Here is a 25372-nt window from a genome sequence, read left to right on the forward strand (position 1 = left end):
TTATAAATGAAGAAGGAAAGATAGGCTATCACCATTTTTCAACACCTAAATAATGAGTCTGAATAGTGGCTACTAATCAGTGGTTACTAAAGCAATTAGGTTGGAATGCTGATGGGAAACTTTGTAATGGGTGGATCAGGAGGACATCTGTTCCCCTGATTCATCTTGACATCTCAAAAAAGAGACCACAGATATTTTGTGTGTTCTCATGTGTGTGGGGTGGGGGGAGGGGGAGGGGAAGTAAACAACACTGTCTGTGAAGTTCTTTTGGTAAAACAAAATCTGAATCTGAGCAGCCCTCTAGGTAATTCTAATTTTCAGGAAATATGAGGGACAGAGTACCATACAATTAGCAAAATACAGAATGTGGGAAACTATAGTACAGTTTTCTTGGTTTCTTCAGTAAATAAATTGGAAGAAAACAAGGAGAAATCCATAGATTAACAGAGACTTTAAGACATGTGTTAACCAAATGTGGTATGTATGGGTCTTCTTTGGATACCGATTTGAACAAACTAACTGCTAAAAGTGTTTTTTCCCCCATGAAAATTGAAGACATTGTGTAAATAATTTGATAATGAAGGAACTATAGTTACATTCTGAGGTATAAAATGGTATTTTTATCTTTAAAAAAATGAGTCCTTATCCTGTATTTATGTACTAAAGTATTTATGAATGAAATGTTTGAGATTTGCTTCAGGATAATCCACTTTGTAGAGGTAGAGTGGCTGGAGGTATAGATGAAACAAAGTAAGCCATGTGTCGACAATTGTTGATTGCAGTGTTCCCAATAATTTTTTTTTCAAAACAATTTATTTTTTAAATTTTTTGGCCACGCATCAAGGCCCATGGGATCTTAGTTCCCCGACCAGGGATCGAACCCACACCGCCTGCAGTGGAAGTGCAGAGTCTTAACCACTGAATCGCCAGGGAAGTTCCTCTCTACTTTTGTATATGTTTTAAAATGTTCATACTAAAAAGTTAAAAAGTAGAATACTTAAGTCTTTAGTTGAAAAACATTTCTCTTTCTCTCCCAAACTAAATGATTTATAGTTTTAAATATTGAGAAAATTTAGCATAAATAATTTTCTAAATTAAAATTAATTTCAGATGCCTAGTATATAAAGGTACTAGTCATAAACTTTTTTTTTTAAGGAAAGTAAACATCCCTTAAGCAGTTTTAACTAACTGGTTTCTTCTATTTTATTTCTTGAAAAAACAGTATACCTAGAAAATCAATGAAATTAATTTTCATTAAAAAGGCACACAGAAATTTTAGGTCTCTATTTCCAATAGCTTAATGTCCTATGTCAGCATACTTAAGTATTTTTATATAAATAGTAAAATTCACCCATATTAAAATAAAGTAATTCCTTGCTCTAGATAATAAATCAAAATATTTTTATTATTACCATTACCATGGATAATATAAATGTTTTAAATTCTAAATAGAGTTCATTCTGATAGTGGATTAATAGTTACCTTTCTATTAAGATTTGATATGCCAGAGAAATTTTTATTAATTTCCATTTTGTAGCTTCTTGGACAGAAAGCCACCAGTTCAGATGAACAGTAGGGCAGCCACATTCCCCAGTTTGCTCATCACCACTTTCTGGTAGAGTTGGGATTTGAACTCTGATATTCTGCCTCATTATGATGAATTAATCAAAATATTTTTGCATATGAATATAAGTACCTTATTCTGTGATATTTTGTTCTTGTTTTTCTTGCAGAATAGCTTAATATCTAGTCTTTATATTTGGATATCTGTAATGTAAATAGGATTTAAAGAACATATAAGTGACTTTATAGGGACTGAAGTCTTGGCATTTAACTTAAAGCTATTTCATATTTTTGTAAATTTTAGTTTTTCTCTAATGTTTAGTATTATTGGCAGTATAGGGCATTGTTAACTACTTGTGAAAAAAATAGTGGAAAAATTAAAGGGGCAGCCGGAGAAAAACATGCTATCTTTTGTATTTTTCATCCCCCTTAAGAATACCGGTGAAATTTTAGATCAGGATATCAAATGTGAACTGGAAAAGATTTTTGTCATATAATTTATTAGTAATAACAAAAGCTACCATATATGTCACTTGTGCTAAGTTAAGAATACTGCAGAATGTTTTACTTAATGTTCCTGTCTATGAGGGTGTTACTACCCTCATTATACAGATGAAGGATTAAGATTGAGAGCTTTTAGTCATCAATATTATGTCTTAGAGCTATTAGGTGCAGGCTATTTGAGCTCTATACACTTTGAAGCACTTTCATATTTTGCATCGATTAAACTTTTTCCCCCCGACTGAAACCTCTTAATTATGTTAATAACATCCTTTACAGAGACCACCAAAACTGAGTCTTAGTCAATCCATTGTATGCTGGTTTGGAGTATTTGTTATAAAAACTTGAAATGTGGAAGAAAATAAAGCAGATCCCACATTTGTAGTATTATGTAAATTTGTGTCATACATTTTAGTATTCAGGATTTCCTAATGATAGTAACAGAGTAAAATTTAATTGCCAGGTAGATGATTATATCAGTTTCCCTAGAAATCCCTTCTATTTTTTGATTAAGGCAAGCATAACACCTGTTGCACAAAGTGTTTTTCTTGTATCAACTCCAGCGTTTTTCAGTATGGTTTACAAAAATCTCTATATCTTCCCACTTTTCTTAAGCAGAAGTTGCAGCAACAGAGTTCTTAGACTTCAGTGGCGTATGTTTTCTTCCAGTAACCAAATGGGCTGTTTGAGGGGGAGTTCTGTGTTAGAAGTGAATCGGCCTGGAATAGCAACTAAATATAAAGCCTCACTTATACCCACACCAATGCTTTTTAAGTCTTTTAAAAATTAATTAATTAATTTTTGGCTGCGTTGGGTCTTCGTTGCTGCGCGCGGGCTTTCTCTAGTTGTGGTGAGCGGGGGCTACTCTTCGTTGCGGTGCGGTGGCTTCTCTTGTTGCGGATCACAGGCTCTAGGTGTGCGGGCTTCAGTAGTTGTGGCATGTGGCTTCAGTAGTTGTGGCTCGCAGGCCCAGTAGTTGTGGTGCACAGGCTTAGTTGCTCCACGGCATGTGGGATCTTCCCAGACCAGGGCTTGAACCCGTGTCCCCTGCAATGGCAGGCAAATTCTTAACCACTGCGCCACCAGGGAAGTCCCTACACCAATGCTTTTGATGCATTTTTGCTTTTGTCCAATAGGTTGTGCATTTTCACTCTTTTAATTTGTTGGCAGAAATAAATTTTGTTTAGGTAGAGTTGTAATTTTATCTGACAAATCATTGAATATACTACTTTCTGTAATGGAAATAAAAGGAATGTATTTCTGATGTTCAAACAGACCTCTGGTTTTTTTTGCGTGTGATGTAGCTATTAAATTTTATAATTTTATTTTATTTATTTTTTGGAGGGGAGGGGTGCGTGGGCCTCTCACTGTTGTGGCCTCTCCCGTTGAGGAGCACAGGCTCCGGACGCGCAGGCTCAGCGGCCATGGCTCACGGGCCCAGCCGCTCCGCGGCATGTGGGATCTTCCCAGACGGGGGCACGAACCCGTGTCCCCTGCATCGGCAGGCGGACTCTCAACCACTGCGCCACCAGGGAAGCCCTATAATTTTTTTTTTAAATCTGATTTTTATTTAGATCAGATAGCTTATTTCAAAAAGAGGAAATATGAAAGTCTAAAAACGTAGGACAAGTTCAACTTCATTAGTAGCTAAAATTAAAAATTTTTTATATATTTTTTCAAATAATTACCAAGGATTTAAAAAGTAATATGAATGTTGGTTAATGGTTAACAGTAGTGAAACTCCCGTACACATGGTGGAAAGCAATTTGGCAATATTATATATTAAAATAACTTTATACAGCAGTTCCAGTTGTTAGAAGACTTTGAAAATAGTCAGAAGCACTTGGTGGCATTTGTTACAGTTAAAGGAAAAAAAAAAGGAGACAATAGCACACATTTATTGAGAATTTTATATATCCTCAAATTCTGAGCTAAGCAGCTCAAAATAAAATATTCTATTTGTCTCCCATGGCCACTCCATGAGTTATAGATGTTTTTCTTGTTTTGATTTTACTGATGAAACTAAGACCCAGAGATTAACTTTCTAAGGTCACAGAGCTTTAAATTTTAGAGTCAGGTATAAAATTAAGATCTGTCTAACTCTAAACATGTGTTGGTAACCATCGGGAAAGAGTGCCTCTTTAAGCAGTCTAAATGTGCAACAGTAAGAAATGGATTAAGTGATTCAGTGTGTATATGTATGTGTGTGGGTGTATATATATGTGTGTATATATGTATATATATCAATCAGTGGAGTATCATGCTGCTATGAAATATATCAATAATAACTGTTGCAAGATTTACAAAAAGGGCTTTTAAAAAGAGGTACAAACTAATATATGCAGAAGGATGTCAACTGCAAAATGTTATAGAAAAAACCTGTGGAAGGGACAGCCAAAATGTTAAATCCTATTCTCTCATGGCAGAATCCCCCTTTGCATATAATTTGAGGTGTGGGGGGAGTATGGTCTAAATTTTCTAGAATGAATATGTATTACCATTGGGGGGGAGGCCCTTGTTGCTTTATATATGGTATATATGACTGTGTATAGGTTTAACTCAGCACATGAAATGAATTTCTGTGTGGAATACTGTGAAATATCACTGTAAGTTGGTGGAACACCCTTGTCTAGAGTTTGAGAACCACAGTTTGAGAAATACAAAGAATCTTCCTAGGCCCCACCAGGATCTTGTTTTTCAGTTTTATGTTCTTGTTCACTATCAAAGACACAGCCAGGAACCCACCTCTTAAGATATTGACTTAATTATAGATATATGTGGGGGCTGCCATTTGCATTAAGCTAGTTTTGTCACGTTTCAGAAAAGACCTGTGAGAAAAAGGTCTGTATCTGATCTTTATACTTGATGGTCACAATCCCCATCTTAACCAAAATGTCAATCAACGTTTCTGCAGTCCTCTTAGTTTTTCTGCCTCAGCAAGTAAGAACCTACCCATCATTCAGCAGAAGCATAGTTTTCATGATTCCAATGCATATTTTAGTTGACAAAAGAAAATTTTTTTCCTCATTGAACTCTTTGCTTTATATAAAGCTTTATTAGTACCCTCTTTAGTGTGGGGAATTAAGAGTTCTGACATCTTAAGTTTAGGCTATGCTATTCTCTTGAGTCTTACTTTCCTTTCTGGTAAAATTATAACTAAACCTGCTCTGCTGTTTCTTGGATTGTTGTGAGGGGCATATGAAATAGAATGGCTACATGATGTTTGTAACTGTAAGGCAGTTGTATGTAGGAATTAAGAGAAAGATGTAAAATTTTTGTATGTATTATCTGGGCAGCACCATAGGAAGATATGTCTTTAATGTTTGGGGTGAGCTCGAGTTTTTCTTTGAAAGGGATATCAGTCTTTTGTGTTCTTTTTTGGCCATCTTTTATGTGTATATCTCTACGTAAGAACTCTTTTTATGTTACGTAAATTGGTACAGCATTATGGAAAACAGTTTGTAGGTTCCTCAAAAAATTAAAAATAGAACTACCATATGATCCAGCAGTCCTACTTCTGGGGATATATCCGAAGGAAATGAAATTACTGTCTTGGAGAGATATCTGCACCCTTGGTTCATTGCAGGATTTTTCACAGTAGCCAAGACATGGAAAAAACGTAAGTGTCCAACAACAGATGACTGGATAAAGAAAAAAAAAATATATATATGTATGTAATAATATTATTCAGCCATAAAAAGAGGAAAATGTACCATATGCGACAACTTAGATGAACCTTGAAGGCGTTCTGCTAAGTGAAATAAGTCAGACAGAGACAAATACTGCATGATCTCATTTATATATGGAATCCAAAGAAGTTAAACTCTTAGAAACAGAGTGTAGATGGATGGTTACCAGGAGTTGAGTGGTAGGAGAAATTGGGAGATGTTGGTCGAAGGATACAAATGAGCAGTTATAAGATGAATATGTTCTGGGGATCTGATGCACAGCATGATGACTATAGTTAACAATACTGCATTATACTTGAAATTTGCTTACAGAGTAGGTCTGAAATGTTGTCACCACACACAGAAAAGGGTACCTGTGTGAGGCAATGAATGTGTTAATCAACCTTAATGTGGTAATCATTGAACAATATATATGTATATCAAATCATCACGTTGTACAGCTTAAACTTACGTAGTGTTATTTGTCGATTATATCTCAGTAAAGCTGGGGGGAAAATCTGGCTAAAGTAATAAAATGCGTGTGTGTGTGTGTTTAGCAGTGGTGGTGCTTGTGAGTGTCTGAGTGTATTTTAGAGTGGTCAGGAATATCTCTGAAGAAGTGAAGTGAGGGAGAGAGTCCATGAATCTCTGGGGAAAAACATTGCAAGAGGAGGGAGCAGGTATAGAGACCCTGAATAAGGAATGAATTGGTTATGTTTGAGAAAGGGCGAGAAGGTAATGTGAGAAAAGCAAGATGTAGAGTTTCATGTAGAATCTTTTAAACTGTATTGGGAATTCAGATTTTATTTTAACTTTAGTTAATTTTTTAAAAAAAGTGACAGGGAGCTTAAAAATCAGAGGAATATGGGCTTCCCTGGTGGCGCAGTGGTTGAGAGTCCGCCTGCCGATGCAGAGGACACGGGTTCGTGCTCCAGTCCGGGAAGATCCCACATGCCGCGGAGCGGCTGGGCCCGTGAGCCATGGCCGCTGGGCCTGCATGTCCGGAGCCTGTGCTCCGCAACGGGAGAGGCCACAGCAGTGAGAGGCCTGTGTACCGCAAAAAAAACAAAAAACAAAACAGAGGAATATGTAATTTAAGTTTTAGGACGATTACTTAAGTGTCATGTGAATAGATTGGTGAGTCATATTAGGCATAACTTTGGCTGCCTATAACAGTTCCTTAAATGATTTGGAAGTTTATTTCTCTTTCATGCAACAGTCTGAAGGTGTAGTTAGTCCACGATTCTTAGGGTGCATCCTTATCTGTATGGTTCAGAATGGCTTTGTCACCTCCTCCACTTTAAAATCAACAGGGTGGAGGAAGGGCCAAAGAGGGATGTGTCCCTGCCTTTTGAAAATCTGGGTTTTTGAAGTTATCACTCCCTATCACTCCCCCTCACATTCTGTTGTCCAGAACCTGTATTCCACACCAAGATTTGAGGAAGACTGGAAGAAGACCCCCTGTCCCCAGCCCCCACACAGTGTCTTTTCATATATAGCTATATAATATTCAATTGTGTAGGTATACCAGTTTTGTTAATATCTTATTATTAGATAAGAAGCCTTTAAACTTTTTTCTTTATTGAGTAATATAATGAATATTTTCTTATATTATCAATAGATTGTGTGTACATTTCCATTTCATGGTATTCATTTACTATTGCCATGTTTTTGCTATCCAAAATAGTAGGGGAAAAAAACCATTGAAAAGTGATTTTTTTTGTATTTAATTGTTAGTGAAGTCAGACATTCAATATCGTTTTTCCCATAAATTTTTATTATGGGATATTGAATGTGTACACAAAAGCCACCAATAATATAATATCTTTGTACCCATCTTGTAGCTTCTATAATTATCAACTTATAGCCAGTCTTGCAATACTTAAACTCCTATCTAAATTTCTTCTTGTGTAATTTTGAAGCAAATCCCCAACATCATATAATTTCATCTGTAAGTATTTCAGTATGCAAATATTTTTTCATATGTCTTTTATCCAGTTGTTTTAACTCTTTTATGAGCTATCTGCCCATGTCCATGGTGTATTTTTTTTCATTTTCAGTAATTTTATACAATTTTATAATAGTATATAGACAGTAAATACAGGTCCAGTTTTCTGTATGGGCCTTAATTTGGATAAAGGTAGTAAGTTAAATTTTGGACATGTTAAGTTTGAGATGGAACATCCGAGGTTGATGTTTAAAAGCAGTTATAAACGGACTGTGCTGCTTCTTTTCATTTATCAAAATAGGGGTGATTGATGAAGTCTTGGGAATGGATGATTTTATTCAGGGAGGGTTGGAGTGAAAAGCAAAAGCTGCAAAATGATGCTTGTAAAGTATTTAAGGGATGGCCACAGAAAAAGACCAAGAAGAAACATTTTGGGAAAAAAAGTCTGGAGAGAGCAGTGTCTAAGGAGGGAAAGGTTAATAACATTTATCTGATGTAGTATAGAGCTCAGGGAGGATGACAAACAGAAATATATTTGTTGGATTTTATGATTAAACAAATGAAAAAAGAGATGCAGACCAGGACACATTGAGCTGTAGGGTGCAGGATAGCCCTGAGTTTGAATGCCTACTGCCACTTGTCTTGCTGCATTATGTTTGGAAATTTGCTTATTGAGCATTAGTTATCCCACTTTTTTTTTTTTTTTTTGGTGGTACGCGGGCCTCTCACTGTTGTGGCCTCTCCCGTTGCGGAGCACAGGCTCCGGACGCGCAGGCTCAGCGGCCATGGCTCACGGGCCCAGCCGCTCCGCGGCATGTGGGATCTTCCCGGACCGGGGCACGAACCCACGTCCCCTGCATCGGCAGGCAGACTCTCAACCACTGCGCCACCAGGGAAGCCCTGTCCCACTTTTTAAATGGGGGTAATAAGGCTTGTCTTTTAAGGTTGCTGACACGTTTAACTGAGAGAATGATCTGCACTTGTTTGTGTCTTCTTTATAAATGGTAGTTGTTGACATCACATTTTGATACCTTACTGGCTGATCTAGGATATCTGACTTCAAGTGGTTTCTGTTACACAAGTCCTGTATCTGTTGTTTTTGACTTGCTGTACTAATGGATATTCTTTTGATAGTATAGTATAGATTATTCAGAATTGGTTCAATTTTAGCTTTCACTTGCATTTATTAATTGCCAAGGGTTCTAAGAATAGAAAGTGATTTAGGTATAAGAGAGTTTCTACCTAAAATTTGGATTAAAAAAAAAAAAAAAGGAAAGAAACCAGAATTGACTTATAAGAAGTCAATTTAAAGTAAGCCTGTTAGGACTCCCCTGGTGGCACAGTGGTTAAGAATCTGCCTGCCAGTGCAGGAGACACGGGTTCGAGCCTTGGTCCGGGAAGAGCCCACATGCACGGAGGCAACTAAGCCCGTGCGCCACAACTACTGAAGCCTGCGCGCCTGGAGCCCGTGCCCCACAACAAGAGAAGCCACCACAATGAGAAGCCCTCGCACTGCAACGGAGAGTAGTCCCCGCTCGCTGCAACTAGAGCAAGCCCGCGTGCAGCAATGAAGACCCAACGCAGCCAAAAATAAATAAATTTAAAAATAAATAAAATAAAATAGAAGTCTGTTAGTGGCAAATACTCTTCGTTTCCCTTTAATCTAAGAATGTCTTGATTTCCCCTTCATTTTTGGAGGATATTTTTGCTAGATAGGAATTTTGGAATTAAGTCGTTGTCTTTCAGCACTTAAAGATGTTCTTCACTGTTTCTGCCTTCCATAGTTTCTGATGAGAAACCCACAGTCAGTGGAATTGTTTTTCTCCTAAGTGGAAGGTTGTTTTTCCTTGGCTGCCTTCAAGATTTTAAAATTTTCTTTAGTTTTCAGTAATTTGGTTATGATATATCTGGGTACAGGTTTCTTTGAATTTATGTTGTTTGAGATTCATTGATTCTCTTGAAATTGTAAGTGTATATCTTTCACCAAATTTGGGAAGTTTTCTGCTGCTATTTCTTTAAATATGTTTTCTGTGTGCTACTCTTTATCTTCTCCTTTGGGGACTCTGATGACATGAATGTTAGACCTTTTGATATTGTCCCATTGGCTTTGTTCATTTATTTTTTCTATCATTTTTCTCTCTGTTCATCAGATTGGATAGTTTCTATTGCTCTATCTTCAGGTTTACTGATTCTCTCCTCTGTTATCTCCCTTCTACAGTCGAGCCCCTCCAGAGAATTTTGGGTTTACTTTGGATATTGTGTTTTTTAGCCTTAAATTTTTATTTGCTTTATACACCACATAGGCACACACACAATAATGTAATGAATCTTACTTCTCTGCTGAGACTCTTAACTATATTTTTTTCCCCCCAAGAATCATCTTCCTGGCTTCTTGAAGCATGGTTATAGTAGCTGCCTTAAAGTCTTTGTCTGAAAATTCCAGAGTCTGTAGCATCTTGGGTTTGTTGTGTGTAGGTTGTCTTTTCTCTTGTGAGTTATTGAGATTTTCCTGGTTCTTCATATGTCAAGTAATTTTGGATCATATATTAGACATTTTGATATTAACGTTATGATACTCTGTCTCATTTAAATGCTATGGAGAATGTTGTTGTTGTTATTACTTTATTTTTAGGGATGGGAGGATTTTTTTAAGCGGGCATTTGGTCTTGTTAGGTTCAGGTCATAAGTTTCTGCCTACCCTTCTGTGCACTAAAATTCCAATGACTAGTTTTCAAAGCCTTTGTTTCTATCTGTCCCGCATGTACACCACCGAGTGGCAAATTTGGGAACCTGATAGTATGTTTAGGGTCAGATCCACATAGGCATAGTTCTTGGGTGACCCCAGGAGTGTTTATAGAACTTCATGGTGTCACTTTCTTGAGCTCCTTTCTCTTTGCAAGTTCCCTGACACTTTCTGGCTCTTAGAGACCCTTCTTCCTTGTCCTGTGGCTAGATAACTAAGGTTTTCATTTTGGTGTTTTGCTGCACACTTCCACAACTGCATCTACCTTTGATGCCAAGCAACAGGATGGTGGAGAAAGAATATAAACCATGGGAATTCCCTCCACACTCATGGGATCGGAAGGGATCTGCTTTCTTGAAGTTTTAGGTCCCTGTCCAGCCACTGCAGGTATCATCACTGCCACAGCTGCTGCCTTTGGATTGCTTGGGGGCAGGGTCTGAGAGAAAGGGAAAAAAACACTCAGAGGATTGTCCTCCCTTTTAGGGGCCCCCTTTACTGCTTTTCGGACAAAAAAAAGAGAAGACTTCTCTTGGAGCCATTTCTGTCTGCACTTACTGTGCAGTTCTGAGTTTGGACTGCCCTTGAGTCTAGGCTGAGTGATCCTAGGGGAAACAAAACCAGGAAACTCACTGCTGGGTTAGTAGTACTTCTAATTTTGGTCTCCTCCCTGAAACCAACTGCTACCATTTTCAGAGTCCTCAGATAGCTGCTTCATGCATTCTGTCCAGGTTTTTAGTTGTATTCGGGAGAGACAGGATAATTTATGCTTATTACATCATCTTCACCAGAACCAGAACACGGATACCATTTTAATTTCATTATAACTGTATTGTTCTTTTGTTTTGGTTAAGAAATTACTGAGCAACCAAGATGTACTAGACTTTGTTTGGAGATGTAAAGATGGATAATCTTTAAGGTGCTTCCAGTAAGTCCACAGGTAGTCATGTGATGAGGGAGTGGAGGCAGAAAGTAAACATAATTTCATATTATGCATTAATAATAATTGAATTATTAATCTTATCTTTTTTGATCCATTTCTGCTTCAGGATTTGACTTACGGTTTGTGACTGAAGGAGAGAATATCCTATTTACGTTTCATTAATTTTCCACTTATTATCCAAGAATTTAAGGGATGAAAAGTCTCTGGATTTGTATATGCTGGAGGAAATTAATACATAGCTATAATAAATATAATTTATATATGTAATTATAATAAGAAATTAAAATAAGAAATAATTTACTATTATATACTTGTTTCTCAGGTCTTAGAAAAATATCCCAATACACCCATGAGTCATAAAGAAATTCTTCAAGTTATCCAGAGAGAAGGACTAAAAGAAATCAGGTGAGTTATTTAAGTATTATTAGTAATAATTATAATACTTGATTAGAATATTTTATAGTATATAGCAGTCTACTTTAGTCCTGAAGATTGATTATTTAGTAATAACTGCTTTGTTGATTTATTCAGCTCAGATCTTTGGAGTTTTCAGTCATAGCACAGTTACAAAACCAAAAGTAAGTTAGAAAAAAATTCTTAGAAGGTTGCTATCTCCACACCCATGCACTTTAATTCTTAGGAAGGCCTGGAGCCATCTTCAAGCCTTCATCTATCAGTTCAGGCTTTTGATTTAATAAGCTTAGTCATTAGCAAATTTAGAAGTCCTCTAGTTCAGGGAGAATGGTAGATGTAAACAGTCTAGGAAAAAATAACCTTGGCCAAAAAGAATTAAATGGAAAAGATACATAAAGCAGTATGTGTTTCAAGTAATAGTCTTACTATGTTCAAATAAAACAGCCTGGGGTCAATTAATATAGGACCAAAGATAGAACACACTTTAATTTCTAAGAGCTTTATTATATTACAAAAGCACATAATAGTCACTGTTCATAGTCAAGACCCTCTGCCATCAAGAAATATTAAAATTATGTTCAGTATATTTTATGTTAAGGCAGAAATCTGGGTGTCTACATTAGAGATATTTTCATTAAGAGAAAAAGGTTACAGTGCTACTAGTTATTCTCACCTGGGGGTGGTATAGTGCAGGGGTCCCCAACCCCACGGGCCACAGACCACTAGTGGTCCATGGCCTATTAGGAACTGGGCCGCACAGCAGGAGGTGAGTGGCGGGCGAGCGAGTGAAGCTTCATCTGTATTTACAGCCGCTCCCCATCACTTGCATTACCGCCTGAGCTCTGCCTCCTGTCAGATCAGCTGCGGCATTAGATTTTTATAGGAACCCTACTGTGAACTGCTCATGCGAGGGATCTAGGTTGCGTGCTCCTTATGCGAATCTAATGCCTGATGATCTGAGGTGGAGCTGAGGCTGTGATGCAAGTGCTGGGGAGCGGCTGCAGATACAGATTATCATTAGCAGTGAGGTTTGACTGCACAGAGACCGTAATAAATCAATTGCTTGCAGACTCATATCAAAATCCTATCAGTGAGTGACAAGTGAAAACAAGCTCAGGGCTCCCACTGATTCTGCATTAAGGTGAGTTGTACAATTATTTCATTATATATTACAATGTAATAATGGAAATAAAGTGCACAATAAATGTAATGTACTTGAATCATCCCAAAATCATCCACCACCCACCCCACCCCCTGCCCCAGTTCATGGAAAAATTGTCTTCCATGAAGCTAGTCCCTGGTGCCAAAAAGGTTGGGGACCCCTGGTATAGTGTAATACCCATAGCGAAAGTGTTTAGGATTTTGGGGGACTATTTTTGATTGTCACAATGATGAGAAAGGAGGGAGCACTATGGCATTTGGTTATTACTCTGAGGAAAAAATTCTACTAACGTATTCTGATATTTTTTTATAACACTATTGGGTTTTATAGAACAGGAATGAGCAAGAGATTTCATTTCTTTTCATAAAATTAGACTATTCATAAAAATTTCATAAAATTTTCTATTCCTAAAAATACACACTGGGGAAATAGACCAGGAAATCTTATGTAAAGAGATCAGACTCGGGCTTCCCTGGTGGCGCAGTGGTTGAGAGTCCACCTGCCGATGCAGGGGACACGGGTTCGTGCCCCGGTCCAGGAAGATCCCACATGCCGCGGAGTGGCTGGGCCCGTGAGCCATGGCCGCTGAGCCTGCGCATCCGGAGCCTGTGCTCCGCAACGGGAGAGGCCACAGCAGTGAGAGGCGTGCGTACCGCAAAAAAAAAAGAAAATAAAAAAAGAGATCAGACACCATCAGTGCCCTAGGTCTAAATGACAATTGCAGGATCATCTACCTCTAACACAGTAAGGCTCTGACTTTAAACTTGTCATTATTATTTCTAGAGAGTAGGCAAGAACAGTAAATAAGAAAGAATACTAAATAAATAAAGAACAGAAGGGGAAAAAAGAGCTTAAAAAAAAAAAAGTAGCAAGATGGTGGAGTCATCAAAAATAGCTTCTGACTTCACTTAGTAACAACTCACAAGAAGCTATTCTTGGTTAAACTATATTGTGGTGATACAGTTACGTGACCACAAAGCAGTACTTTTAAAGTCACCAGTGACTTCCATTTTGTCACCTCCACTGGACTTTTAGTTTTGCCTCTCTTGTTACCTCTCAGCATTACTTAACACAGATGACTACTGCTTCCTTTTTGAAACTCTATATCATTACCTGAAGTGACCAAACATTCCTACTTTCCTTTCTTGCTCTGCAGGCTCCTTCTCAGTTTATTTGCTTATTATCTTCTCTCTAACTGAAGTGCAATCGACATTCCCATAGCTTTTTTGGGGTCACTTTTGTCACTTCCCAGTTGTGTAGGGAAGCTAATTCCCACCTCAGCCTTTGTACATGCTGACCCCTTTACTTAGTTAACTGTTGTTTTTTTTCAGGTGTCAGCTTGAAAATGTCTCTTCCAGAGAACTTTGGCTGACTTCCCAATCTAGATCACATTTTCCGTTTTTAGTTTGGTATATAGTGTTCTGTGTTCTTTCTTTATAGCACTTAAGATTTGAAATTACATATCGCTTTGGTCTTTCAAAAAAATCATGTAGCTTCTCTGTAGCTTACATTAAGCTAGTAGCTCCATGAGGGCAGTGACATTTATCTCCCCCCCCGCCCCCGGCTTGGCACGTAACAGGCATTGCAAACCTACTTGTTAATGAATATATGAAGTATCAGTGATTGGAAGATGACATTCAAATGTAGTTCTAGCTTATCCTCTTGCTGCATGATGTGTCTTAAATGGTAGTCTTAAAATCTTTAGAGTTTTCAGGTACATTATGGAACGAAGTAACTATGCTTATTGAAGATGTGCTCTTTTTTTTTAACCAGTCTTAGCATTTAATTAACCAGGAAGGGGGATTATTGGGAGGGGCACCCCTGTAAAAATGTACAAAAGGTCTGTGGGGCTATGTGGAAGGGGGAGATAAATATGTACATGGAACCCCGCCTTCCTTTAGCCCCTCCTCCCCCAGCCCTGAGAGGGCATGAGGACTTGGGTGGTAGGTGAAGAGGAGGGGGGGGGCACTTTGGCCTCTGGTTTAGTGAGCCTTTGGGGAGGTAGGCCAAGGGCCTGGGGGCCCTCAGAAGCGACGATGGTAAGATGTGCTCCTTTTTACAGTTTTATTTTCATTCCTTAATCCTCAATACAAGACTTTTCAGCTATTTTTCCCTTTGCTGTTTTCCCTCTGCTCCCCCATTTTGAAGATTCTCGCTTGATTTTGATTATTCCATACTATATTGTTTTATTCTAAAATGTATTAAAATGGAAGCAGCTCAAATGTCCATCAGAAGATGAATGGATAAATAAAATGTGGTATATACAGTCAATGTAATATTATTCAGCCTTAAGAAGGAATGAAATTCTGATACATGCTACATAGATGAACCTTAAAAACATGCTGAGTATATGTATAACTGATTCATTTTGATGTACAGTAGAAAGTAACACAACATTGTAAATCGATTAAAAATTTTTAAAAAATATGAAAGAGAATGTATATATGTATTTAAAAAAATGCTGAGTGAAATAAGCCAGACACAAAAGGACAAATATTGTACAATTCCACTTACATGAGATACCTAGAATAGGCAAGCTCCTAGAGACAGAAAATGGAATAGAGGTTACCAGGGGCTGAGAGTAGGGGAGAATAGGGAGTTATTGTTTAATTGGTAGAATTTCTCTCTGGGATGATGAAAAAGTTCTTGAAATGGATAGTGGTAATGGTTGCACAACAGTGTAAATACTTAGTGCCACTAAATCGTACACTTATACAAGTTACCATTTTAGCCATTTTATTATGTATATTTTGCCACAACCAGTCAACAAAAAGAAGTATTAAAAATGAAGTGATTGGCTCCTGGTTGAGAAGGATTGAGGTACTAGTCCCTTTAAGAAGTTAGGTGATAAGATTGAAAATCATTTACCCAAAATATGGAATTTTGAATGAATTAATTAGAAACGTACAGTAGTCTTAGAATATTATAACATTTAAATTAAATACTGTTTTATAACTGTAAAGCATATCAGCATTTTAGAAAACAGGGAGAAAAAAAAAAAGGGTCCTTGAATTTTCCCCCTCATAATAGCTTATGACTTCGTGTATTCCTTTTTTTTTTTTTTCCGGATACCTAAACGAACTCCTTTTAAAGATAGAGTTTCCCATGGGAGTCATAGGGAAGATATGGATTTTGTTGTTTCAGGTGAAAGGAACGTTTTGAAGTGTTCTAAAAGGAGCTTAGTTCTGTTTAGAACAGATAAGGAGATGTGAAAAGGGTTGAAGTAGCCCCTAGGAAGAAGAAAAGATAGAAAGATTTTAAAAGAAAGAAGAATTTGGGACTTGTAGGTTGTAGCAGTTATTGGTAATTTAGATAGATAGATGCTCTAACTACGGTATTTGGTCATTCCTAAAGAAAAAGAATTTAGTTTCTGTACTGTTTGCCAGTAAATAGTTATTTCAGAAAATTAAAAATGGTTTTTAAACAATTTGTTGTGGCATCTCACTTCCTTGTTCAGTTTTCCATGTCTGAAATATAGCCTAATTGTTCTTTCTCTTAACTTACATAGTAATGATAACTTAGCAGTAGTTTCCTAGGGTTGAGCTCTTTGACACAGAATTGCTAGTTCCAAATGTGAAGTACTGTTAGAACGTTTTGAAAAAATTCTGTAAGCTTTTAATCATTTGTTTTTACGTAGACAGTTTCCTTTTTAAAAAGTCAGTATTGTTGACTGAATAGAGTTTTTTCGAGTTTACTTGGTTGAAAAACCCCCATTCACATTATAGCTGATGTGTTATTGAGTCTAGATCATGCTATACATTTATGTGAATCTAAATATTGAAGGAATAGTTATTTTTGTTTCCCTCTCAAGATACTACAAATGAAATCAAGGGTTCAGAGAGACAGATGTATCCACTTCATACAGTTTGTGTACTTCAGTTTCTTTCTAAGGGAAATTATTCAGGTTTTTTTTTTTTTTTATTCAGGGTTTTATTTTATCTTGAATCAATGTAACTTGTACAGTAAATGGCTGTCATTAGCCATCATTGTTTAAAATAGCCTTTCAAAAACTTAAGATGTTTCCTTTTTGTCTGATGATGTCTTAAGATATTTACAGTTTACAGGAAAACTGTCTCAGCGCCCCCCTTTATTCCTGTTTTCTCCTGATTTGAGTCCATACTTCTTCCTGTGATTACAAACTATCCCATCGGTCATGAATACAAACCCCAGAGGTAATTCAAACTCCAGCCTCCTGAGTATACTCACACAGCTTCATGGAGCTGTTTCTGGACTTTGGGGCATTCTTTTTTTAATCTTTTAAAATTAAGTTTGTAAAAGATCTCTGCATCTTTGAGCTATAGTTCTGTAGTTCTCAGGGTCCAGTCAGCAGACAGAAGCTACATGGTTTGAACAGGGAAGTTATTAACTGGTTAATTTATTAACTGGAAGTTAATAACTGGTAACCAAGAATTAACTGTTGAAAGGTTAAGATAACACAGAAGAATACAGTAATAACAGATACGGGAAGCAGCTGCTACCTGTAGGGCTGAGGCAGCGTGCCCCAGGAAGGAATAACTTTCAAGGAGGCCCCTCCATGTCCATAGGGGTTGTGATTCAGCTCTCCCTGGAGAAGGTGGGGCTCTGGTCCAGTGGATGACAAAGTTCACTGGTGCCATAGCCGGGGGTGGCACATAGAAAACTGCCTTCTGGGTAGTAGAAGAACTTGCTGGAAAGCCTCCTGCTGGCTTCTCAACTGGGGAGCCAGCTGAGGCAGCAGCAGAATTTTCTGGGAAGGCACCCACAGGCATTCTGCTGAACATTGCCGAAGGGTGAGCACCATTGAGTGTCCCCCATATTGCTGGGTGCTGCAAGCCATGAGAGCAAGCAGGCAAGAGCACACTAAAACTGGAAAGAAAAGGCCCCCTTTTTTCTTTCTGCAGTGTTCTCCCAGCACTGTACTGACAAAACTAACAGTGAGCCAGCTGGCAAAGGAGAAATGTTTATAGAATCCAACTCCACTGTCACAGAGAAGGGCAAAGAAGGTTGGATTTGGAGCTAAAAGTCAATAAATCGGTAACTGGCACAGAAGCCTTCAGTAGTTTTTCCATAGAATAACAGAGGTCATTGACTGGTCCCGTGTACCACTTTTGTTTACTTGATTTCTTTCCATCTGCACCCCAGCTAAACTGATGCAGTGCTGTTGCGTGTATAGGATCTGAGATTTCTTATCTTTACTCAGGACATTAAGCCAGCATTTATCTTCCTCTCTTTATGAAAAAATCTTGACAATCTTTTACAATCAACTCAGTTATTACCTCCACAAAGCTGATGGCCTTTTCCTCTGCATTTTAACATATCTTCCCCCTCTCAATATTTTTCTTTTTTTTTTTTAATATTTTTCTTTTTTAAAGGAGAATTATCACCTTATATTTTAATATTATCCTCACTTCTCTTACTAGATTAATTTTTTATTAAGATTTATGATCAGTTTCCATCAGAAGAATAGGCTCTCAATACCAGAGACAAATGGGACTTCACTATTTTAATTATTTTATTCATAGAATTACAGAGAAAATAGACGAGAAATAGTTAGGCTTTTAAATGGAAAATTCACATTCTTTATACTTATGGTTTAAAAAATTGAGTGATAAATTTGTACATGGGAGAAAGTAAAAAAACGTAAGAACTGAGGTGACTTTAGAGATTATCTGATTCCAACGTATAATTTTGGATAGAATGGGGCCCCAAAAGCCAGTGTCTCCAAATTGGAATTTGCTTTTTCTTGAAATCCTCTCCTATTATTGTTTTGTTCTGGGTTAAGCTAAAATTGTATTATTCTAAACTTAGAGTATATGTAACAAATACATAAATTATGAAACATAATAGTAAAAACACTTGTGAAATGTCCCTATCTCCAAATATCATTGGAGTTGCCTCTGTGCTTCTACACTATCCCATTCGCTTCTCTTATTTTGCTGTTATGAACTCCCAGTACTATGTTGAGATAGAATGGTGAGCACACACTTCTTTGCCTGCTTGTTCATAAGGGGAAAGCATTCCCTCTTCTGTATTCTGGAAGATATTTTGTAAAATTGGTGTTAGTTCTTTAAATGTTTGGTGGAATTCTCAATTGAAAACCATCTGGACTTCGAGGTTTCTTTTTCAGGAGATTTTAAGTAACAAATTTGATTTCTTTAATGGTTATAGGACTATGCAAATTATTTGTTTCTTATTAGTTGAGTTTTGGTAGTTTGTTGTTTCTGAAGAATTTGTCCATTTCTTCTAAGTTGTCAGATTAATTTGTGTAAAATTGTTTGCACTGTTCCCTCACTGTCTTTTTTATGGTTGCAGAATATATAGTGACATCTCTGTTTTGCTCTTTTGGTTTTTTTGGGGGTGAGGGTGGGGCTGTGCTACATGGCATGTGGGATCTTAGTTCCCAACCAGGGATGGAACCGCCAGCAAAGTCCCCTGTTTTGTTCCTGATATTGGTAATTTTTATTTTCTCTCCTGTCTTTGTCAGTCTTGCTAGAGATTTGTTAATTTTATTGTTTTTTTTTCAAAAAGAGACCAGAATTTTGTTTCACTGCTTTTTTTCTATTGTTTCTGTCTTTTTTTTTTTTTAATCATTTTATGGTTCAGGTTATGGTCTATCTTGGTGCATTAAATATTCCATACATGCTTGAAAAGCATGTGTATATGTTTTCTTCTGGGGTAGAGTGTTCTGTAAATGTAAGGTCATTTTGGTTAATAGGGTGTTCAGATGGTCTATATCCTTACTGATTTTCTGTCTACTTGTTTTATTGATAATTGAAAGAAGGGTGTTGAAGTCTCCAGGTATAATTGTGCATTTGTTTATTTCTCTTTTCTGTTATTTCTGTTTTTGCTTCAGGTATTTTACATATTTGTTGTTAGGTACATATGCATTAAGGGCATTAAGTTTTCTTAGTCAATTGACCCTGTTTTCATTCTGTAATTACCCTCTTTACCCCTGATAATAGTCTTTGTTTTGAAGTTTATTTGGATACTAATAGAATACCTTTTTTTTCCGTTTTGGTGGTGAGGCACGAGGCTTGTAGGATTAAGGATCTTAGTTCCCCGACCAGGGATTGAACCCAGGCCCTTGGCAGTGAAAGCACGGGGTCCTAACCACTGGGCCACCAGGGAATTTCCTAATAGAATACTTTTGATTAGTGTTTGTGTGATATTTATTTTTTCCATTCTTTTAATTTATCTGTATTTTTATTTTTTAAAATAAATATTTATTTTTGGCTGCATTGGGTCTTTGTTGCTGTGCGTGGGCTTTCTCTAGTTGTGGTTAGCAGGGGCTACTCTTCATTGCGGTGCACGGGCTTCTCATTGCGGTGGCTTCTCTTGTTGTGGAGCACGGACTCTAGGCACGCTAGCTTCAGTAGTTGTGGCTCCCGGGCTCTAGAGAGCAGGCTCAGTAGTTGTGGCGCACAGGCTTAGTTGCTCCGTGGCATGTGGGATCTTCCTGGACCAGGACTCGAACCCGTGTCCCCTGCATTGGCAGGCAGATTCTTAACCACTGCGCCACCAAGGAAACCCTGCTGCCTTCTTTTGAACTGAGTATTTTGCACTGTATTTTATTTATTGACTTTCTGTCACTCTCTTTGTGTGTGCGTGTGTTTAAAGTGGGTGTTCTAGAGATTATAATACATATCCAATCTTTCACAGAATTCTTGGGATTGATATTTTACCATCTTAAATAAAGTGTAGATGCCTTACAACCATTTAGGTCCCTTTATCCATCCTCTATATGTTATAGTTGTCATATGTGTTCCACCTTATACATGAAATTACCCACCAGACAATATTATTAGTTTTGCTTTCAGGCCATAAATAGTTGAAAGACTATTTTTACCCAGATGTTTACCGTTTCTTTTGCTCTTCCTTCTTCCCTTAAGTTCCACATTTCCCTCTAGTATCATTTCTCTTTAGCCTGCAGAACTTTCCTTTTAGTATTTCTTTAAGAGCAGTTCTGCTGGTGATGAATTCTCTTAGTTTTCCTTCATCTGAGTATGTCTTTTTTTTTTTTTTTTTTGGCCTTCATTTTGAAGAATTTTTTTTGTTGGATATAGAATTTGGTATTGATAGTTCTTGTCTTTCAGTACTTTAAAAATGTTGCTCCACTGCCTTCTGGCCTCCATGGTTTTTGATGAGAAATACATGCTGTTTGAATCATTGCTCTCCTGTAAGCAGTACATGGTTTTCTCTGGTTGCTTTCAAGATAATTTCTTTATGCTTAGCTTTCAGCAGTTTGATTTTTAATGTGTCTAGGTGTGGGTTTCTTTGTGTTTAAATCTGTTTAGCATTCACTGAGCTTCTTGAATCTGTAGCTTTATGTCTTTTGCCAAATTTGGCAAGTTTTCAGCCATTCTTCAGATGTTTTTTCTTCACCACATTCTTTCTCTTCTTCCAGTGTTGGGATTACCTCTGGGTATTTTACCACAGTTCCCTGAGTCTCTGCTCATTTTTTCCCAGCCTTTTTTGTCTGTATTTCAGATTGGATCACTTCTGTTGCTCTCTTGTCACATCACCTGACACTTTTCTCTATCTTCTGCATTCAGCTATTGAGCCCATCCAGTGAGATTTTTTCAAATTTCTGATGTTATGTCTTTTAATTCCAAAATTTCTGGGTTTTTTGTTTGTTTGTTTTTGTTTCTTTGTTTGTTTGTGGTACGCGGGCCTCTCACTGTTGTGGCCTCTCCCATTGCGAAGCACAGGCTCCGGACTCACAGGCTCAGCGGCCATGGCTCACGGGCCCAGCCGCTCCACGGCATGTGGGATCTTCCCGGACCGGGGCACGAACCCGCGTCCCCCGCATCGGCAGGCGGGCTCTGAACCACTGTGCCACTAGGGAAGCCCTGGTTTTTTTTTAATAGTTTCTGTTTCTCTGCTGAAAACCTGTCTTCGCATTAATTTCAAGGTCATTTATCCTAACCTCATGGATATAGTAATAATGAATGCTTTAAAGTTTTTGTCTGGTAAGTCCAGCATCTGGGTAATCTCAGGATTGGCAGCTGTTGATTGTCTTTTCCCTTGAGAATTTGTCACATTTTCCTGGATCTTTGCTTATTGAGAAATTTAAGGTAGTATTCTGGACGTTTTGAATATTATGTTGTTTTATGTTCTGTTTTTCTGTTAAAAACTTCTGGAGAATGGTGATTTCTTTGTTTTTTTAAAGTAGGTAGCCCAGCTATTCTGACTATTCTGTTACCTTTTGTAAGTTTTAGTTTGATAATCAGTTCAGTTTTCAAAGCCTGTGCTCTGCTGTTCTGCATCTGTTCCATGCATGTGCCACTCAGGGTGAGTCTGAGATGTGAGTAGTGGTTCAGTTCTTAAAGCCTTTGCTGTGTTAATTGGGAATGTCCTAAGTATACACAGCTCAGGGGTGAGCCCAGGCCTCATGTGGAAATAAGGGGACTCCCTTGTCTGGTTCTTTTCTCTCAGGAATTCCATGCCTCCCCCCACTCCCCAATTCTTAGAATTTTATCTGTCCCCTACAGTAGTACATTTCCTCAACTAGGACCTGTTTTTTAGGCAAAGTGTTGAGAAATAAACCCCAGAAAATTCACTCTGTGAGAGTGTAGCCAACTGAAGTTAGAGGGTATAGTCCACATGACTGCCCTCACTTATTATACCAACTGCATAGTTCACGGGTTTCTAAGACTACTCTCAAGGCTTGATAATTTGCTAGAGAAACTTGTATAACTCACTGAAAACAAACACTTGGTTTTGGGAAGGATACAGATTAAGATTCATCAAGGGAAGAGACACATAAGGTAGAGTCAAATCTAGTACCCAGCACAGAGCTTCCAGTCATCCTCTCCCCGTGACTTAGGACAGTGTTAATTGTCAACATCAGTGTGTGACAATAAGCACAGAGTATTGCCCCAAAGGAAGCTTACTTGAGCCTTGATGTCTAGAGTTTTTATTGGGAGCCCATCACATTACTCAGTTTTCAGTGTCTAGCCCCTCTAGTGGTCAACCGATACCATGTGACCCAAGCCCCCACCCTAAATCACATTATTGGTATGTCTCAGAGCCCCCACTCCGAATTACAGTGTTACTATCTGGCTGGCCCAAGGCCCTCATAGGGCCTAGCAGTTATCTCTTAGAAGCCAAGGGCAAGGCCAGCCTTCTCTATGGGTATGGGTAAATTCTATTCTATATATTCTCATATGAGTTAGGTTTTGACTTCCCAATGTGCCAGCTTTCTTAATTTTCAGTGTTTTAAGTAGTTGCTTTTAAAAAATTGACGTGTAAGTCACATACCATAGAAGTCACCATTTTAAAAGCATACAGCTCAGTGGGTTTTTTGTTTGTTTTTTAAGTATATTCACCCAAAACATTTGCATCACCCTGAAAAGAAACCCTGTACTGATTAGCCACTCCCCTTCTTTGTCCCCTGCAATTCTCCGCATGCCTCAGCCATAGGCAATCACTAACATACTTTCTGTCTCCATGGATTTGCCAATTCTGGATATTTCGTGTTATGAAATCATACACTATTTGGTCTTCTGTGACTGGCTTCTTTCGTATGTTATAATGATTTGAAGGATCATTCATGTGGTAGCATTTATCAGTACTTCATTCCTTCATTGTGGAATAATATTCCATTGTATACATATGCCACATTTTGTTTACCCATTCATCCATTGATGGACATTTGGTTATTTTCACTTTTTGGCTATGATGAATTATGTTACTGTGAACATTCATGTATAAGTTTTTGTGTGGGAAGTTGCTTTTTACATTTTTGTCCACAGTCTTTTGTTGTAACTAGCCAGAGAGAGAGAGACAGAGAGACAGATACAGGCAGACAGGCAGACAGACATGGGCAGGCAGGAAGGCTGCCTGGCTATTGTGCGCCTGCTTTGTCTTCACCAGCACCAGAAATTCTGGTCAATTTTAAATCATGAAATTGGACTGAGCTTTAAATTCATGGAATCTTCCATGATTAACCACAAATTTCAAGTCAGAATCATGGTATTTTTCTTTGGCTTAGAATAGAATTCTAGATTTCGGTGTAGCCTTTGTTTTCCAGTCATTTTTAAATTGCAATAAGGGGGGTGGTATCACAAACAGTCTGGTGTAGGCCATTTAACACAGCTGTTTTATGACTAGGTGTTTGGAACCTCAGTGTTGACTAGTTCCATAATTGGAGCCTCTTTTTCCTACCAAATAAGTAAGTGGATGTGAATAGTACACAATAACCCAGTATGAATCCATTGGCATGGTTAAATGTTTAAGCATTGCTTTGTCCGAATGTGTAGTCAGTCCTCAAATGGAAATAAACCTACCCCAAATACTTACATCTGATAATTACTTTATATCTGATAATTACAAGATGATATGTAGTCTGACATTATTTTATTTTATTTTTTTTTGCGGTATGCGGGCCTCTCACTGTTGTGGCCTCTCCCGTTGCGGAGCACAGGCTCCGGACGCGCAGGCTCAGCGGCCATGGCTCACGGGCCCAGCCGCTCCGCGGCATGTGGGATCCTCCCGGACCGGGGCACAAACCCGTGTCCCCTGCATCGGCAGGTGGACTCTCAACCACTGCGCCACCATGAAGCCCCTGACATTTTATATATCTATGAAGAATGCACTGCAGCATTTAGGAGTTGAAGGGATTAAGGAGACGAATAAAGAGGATGTTTTACTAGATTATGCAAGATGTGGTGGTTTGGATTAGGATGAAGAGAATAGACAGATTTGAGATCATGTTTCAGGACTTGCTGATGGATTGGGTATGGGAGGTGTAAGGAAGGAGGAAATAAAACATTATTTCTAGGCTTCCTGATTGTATAGCTGCCATTTACCATAGAGAGGAAGAACAGAGGAATAAACTGGGAAAGTGAAGAGGGTTGATTAGTAAAGAATTCGTTGAGTATATTTTGTAGATTCAGAAAAAAAGGTTTGAACCTTATGAGAGGTGAGGGGACGTATTCAGGTGTGGGGACTGGTTTTGTTATACTTGTCAGGACAGCAGTTAAAGGGTAGTAATGATCTGGAGCTGTAGAGTAGGTATCTGTTTTCAGAGATTAATATTTAATACCTGTTTCGGATGTTGATGAATAAATAGTTCCAGGTATGTTATAGAATCTAAAAATGCATTCTTTCCCTTCTGTGGTAATAAACTTTAACCTACGTTATAAGTCTAGGTTTGTAAGTTAGGTACTGAAGACAGTTTTTTTAATGTAAATTTTTACTTTTGGAAAATTCCAAACTAAAACAAAAGTATGTATCCTCCAGCATAAATTATAAATAGTCCTCTCACCCCAGACTGTTTTGGGGTGAATTTCAGGTATTTTATTACTTCGGCATTCCAGTATGTATTTAACAGATAAGAACTAGAGAGACTATTTATGTACAGTTGGATATTCTGGTTTGTTTTTAAAAACAGAGCAACTAAACATACACGTTAAGCATACATACTATTGATAAAACGTACACAATAATTCGT

At 37.8% G+C, this 25372-nt stretch overlaps 1 protein-coding gene across 1 annotated transcript in view; it reads left to right on the forward strand.

The window, feature by feature from the left end:
- Positions 1–25372, forward strand: part of ASXL2 (ASXL transcriptional regulator 2) — a 129865-nt gene that overhangs the window by 34442 nt on the left and 70051 nt on the right. Inside the window, exons 2-3 of the mRNA XM_029231659.1 lie at positions 11686–11768; positions 11965–11967. Of these exons, the coding sequence (XP_029087492.1) occupies positions 11686–11768; positions 11965–11967 (86 nt within the window). The remainder of the gene's footprint in view (positions 1–11685; positions 11769–11964; positions 11968–25372) is intronic.

This window comes from Monodon monoceros, unplaced genomic scaffold (genome assembly GCF_005190385.1).
Source record: "Monodon monoceros isolate NGI ecotype Baffin Bay Population unplaced genomic scaffold, NGI_Narwhal_1 Super_Scaffold_19, whole genome shotgun sequence".
NCBI lineage: Eukaryota > Metazoa > Chordata > Mammalia > Artiodactyla > Monodontidae > Monodon > Monodon monoceros.